General features: G+C 46.5%; 1 protein-coding gene across 1 annotated transcript; it reads right to left on the minus strand.

Moving 5' to 3' along the window:
- Positions 1 to 498: 498 nt before the first annotated feature.
- On the minus strand, positions 499 to 1,015 carry LOC146856875 (ADP-ribosylation factor 6-like). Its single transcript, XM_085646773.1, has one exon. The coding sequence runs from the start codon at positions 985 to 987 to the stop codon at positions 499 to 501; it is 489 nt and encodes a 162-aa protein (XP_085502899.1). The 5' UTR covers positions 988 to 1,015.
- Positions 1,016 to 1,827: the final 812 nt, after the last annotated feature.

A 1,827-nucleotide genomic window follows, 5' to 3' on the forward strand; every position in this document is an offset into this window, starting at 1 on the left:
TATCAACAGATCTGCATAGCCTCTTCTGAGAAAACTACACGTTAATGAATGCATTTAAGTAATATTGAAGATTAGGAGCCCCTAAAATAAAGTAATACAGAATCTATTAAAACAAAAATATCCATTCCATTTCACAATGGAGGTTTTGATTCCATTATAATTTGTAGGCCTATGAAAAGAATACTTGCTGATCTGCGTTTTTCGGTTTGTGTGCTATTTAACTTCAGTTTTATGATTTTCTTTACATTAGCACCTTCTAAAGCAAAGCAAAAGAAACTCAAGATCCTGTTTATTTTTAAAACAAAAAGTGGTTGATTCACTGGGTCGTCATAATCCTATGAAAACTGCTTTAACTTAGTTTGTTTACTCATCTCCCTGGAAGAGGCAACTTAACATGTTTAAAATGGTTTCCTAGTAGTTATTAAGTTGTGTCACTGGAGGTTAACACAAGTCCTCACAGACATCCTAATATTTAAAATTGATTCCTAAAAGTTATTATTAAGATTTGTAATTAGAGGTTAGCCATGTGAGTCCCTCATTAAGTCCATTCCCTGTTGTAGCACAGGAGGGCTGCACGTACCAATTCCTGTACCGAATGCGGGTCAGGCCTAGCTTCTCCTGGATCTCATGTGGCTTCATGGCATCAGGCAGGTCCTGCTTGTTGGCGAAGATCAGAATAATAGCATCACGCATTTCCCGATCATTTATAATACGATGTAGTTCCTGTCTGGCTTCGTCAATACGGTCACGATCTGCGCAGTCCACCACGAAGATTAGGCCCTGCGTGCCAGTGTAGTAATGCCTCCACAGTGGTCGGATCTTGTCCTGTCCCCCCACATCCCAAACATTGAACTTTACATTCTTGTAGGTCACAGTCTCTACATTGAAGGCTACTGTAGGGATGGTGGTGACCGACTGACCCAGTTTCAATTTGTACAGGATTGTTGTCTTGCCCGCTGCGTCAAGTCCAAGCATCAATATTCGCATCTCCTTGTTTCCAAAATTTTTTGACAGCACTTTCCCGATTCTGGCCAAAAAAGTGCATAAATATTGAAGAAAATGAGGGTTCCTGGATAAAACCTATGGGCGGGTGGTGTTGACCTATGGAGTGGCTTAGTTGTGACCACTAGACCAATGAAAGGGAGGTATCCAATAACAAATTCTAAGAGAAAAGTACGTCACAATTTGGGGGTATCCAACAGATAAGGAGTGCTGCCAACCAGGATCCAATGGTGAAGGGACCTGAGGAATCAAGTGGGTAAATGCTGTCAAGAAGGATCACCAGATGAAGGTACAAAGTAAGAAACGCGTCCTGGTAGCTTAGTTGTCCTCAGCCCGGACTCGGCAAGGGCTCTTTCCCGTGTTGAAGGGAGGGGTTTCTTGATTGCCTGACAGTGGCTTAGCTGGCCTGACCCTCTCCGGAGGCTGTAGGCCTCACTGTGACCCCCAACAATATTTCCATGCAATGACAGATGGGAGCGGCTGACCAGCAGCTTGCCAACCTGCGGGCAGTCCACAGGGTGCGGCGCTTCCGGCGACCCGTGTTCTGCTTTCTTCTTGTGTGTGGGAGCGCCAGCGCCCTACCTCCCAGCAAGCTGCCTTCCCAGAGAGTGCTTCACACCTTGACGTGGGCCTCAGCCCGGTTTCGTTAGCCTCCACGGGAGTCAATCATCGTCTCCCCATCTTCCTCTGGTGCCTGGAGCCAGAGGCGACGATCCCCCTTTTCACTAAGTCTCCAGTAGTCCTCTCTCTCTCCCGCACACTCCGGTCTCTTTTCGGCCCCCGCCCCACTGCAGCCGGAAGAGGCGAAAGGGCGGAATCTCTCAT

This window comes from Triturus cristatus, chromosome 3_2 (assembly GCF_964204655.1).
Source record: "Triturus cristatus chromosome 3_2, aTriCri1.1, whole genome shotgun sequence".
Classification (NCBI taxonomy): domain Eukaryota; kingdom Metazoa; phylum Chordata; class Amphibia; order Caudata; family Salamandridae; genus Triturus; species Triturus cristatus.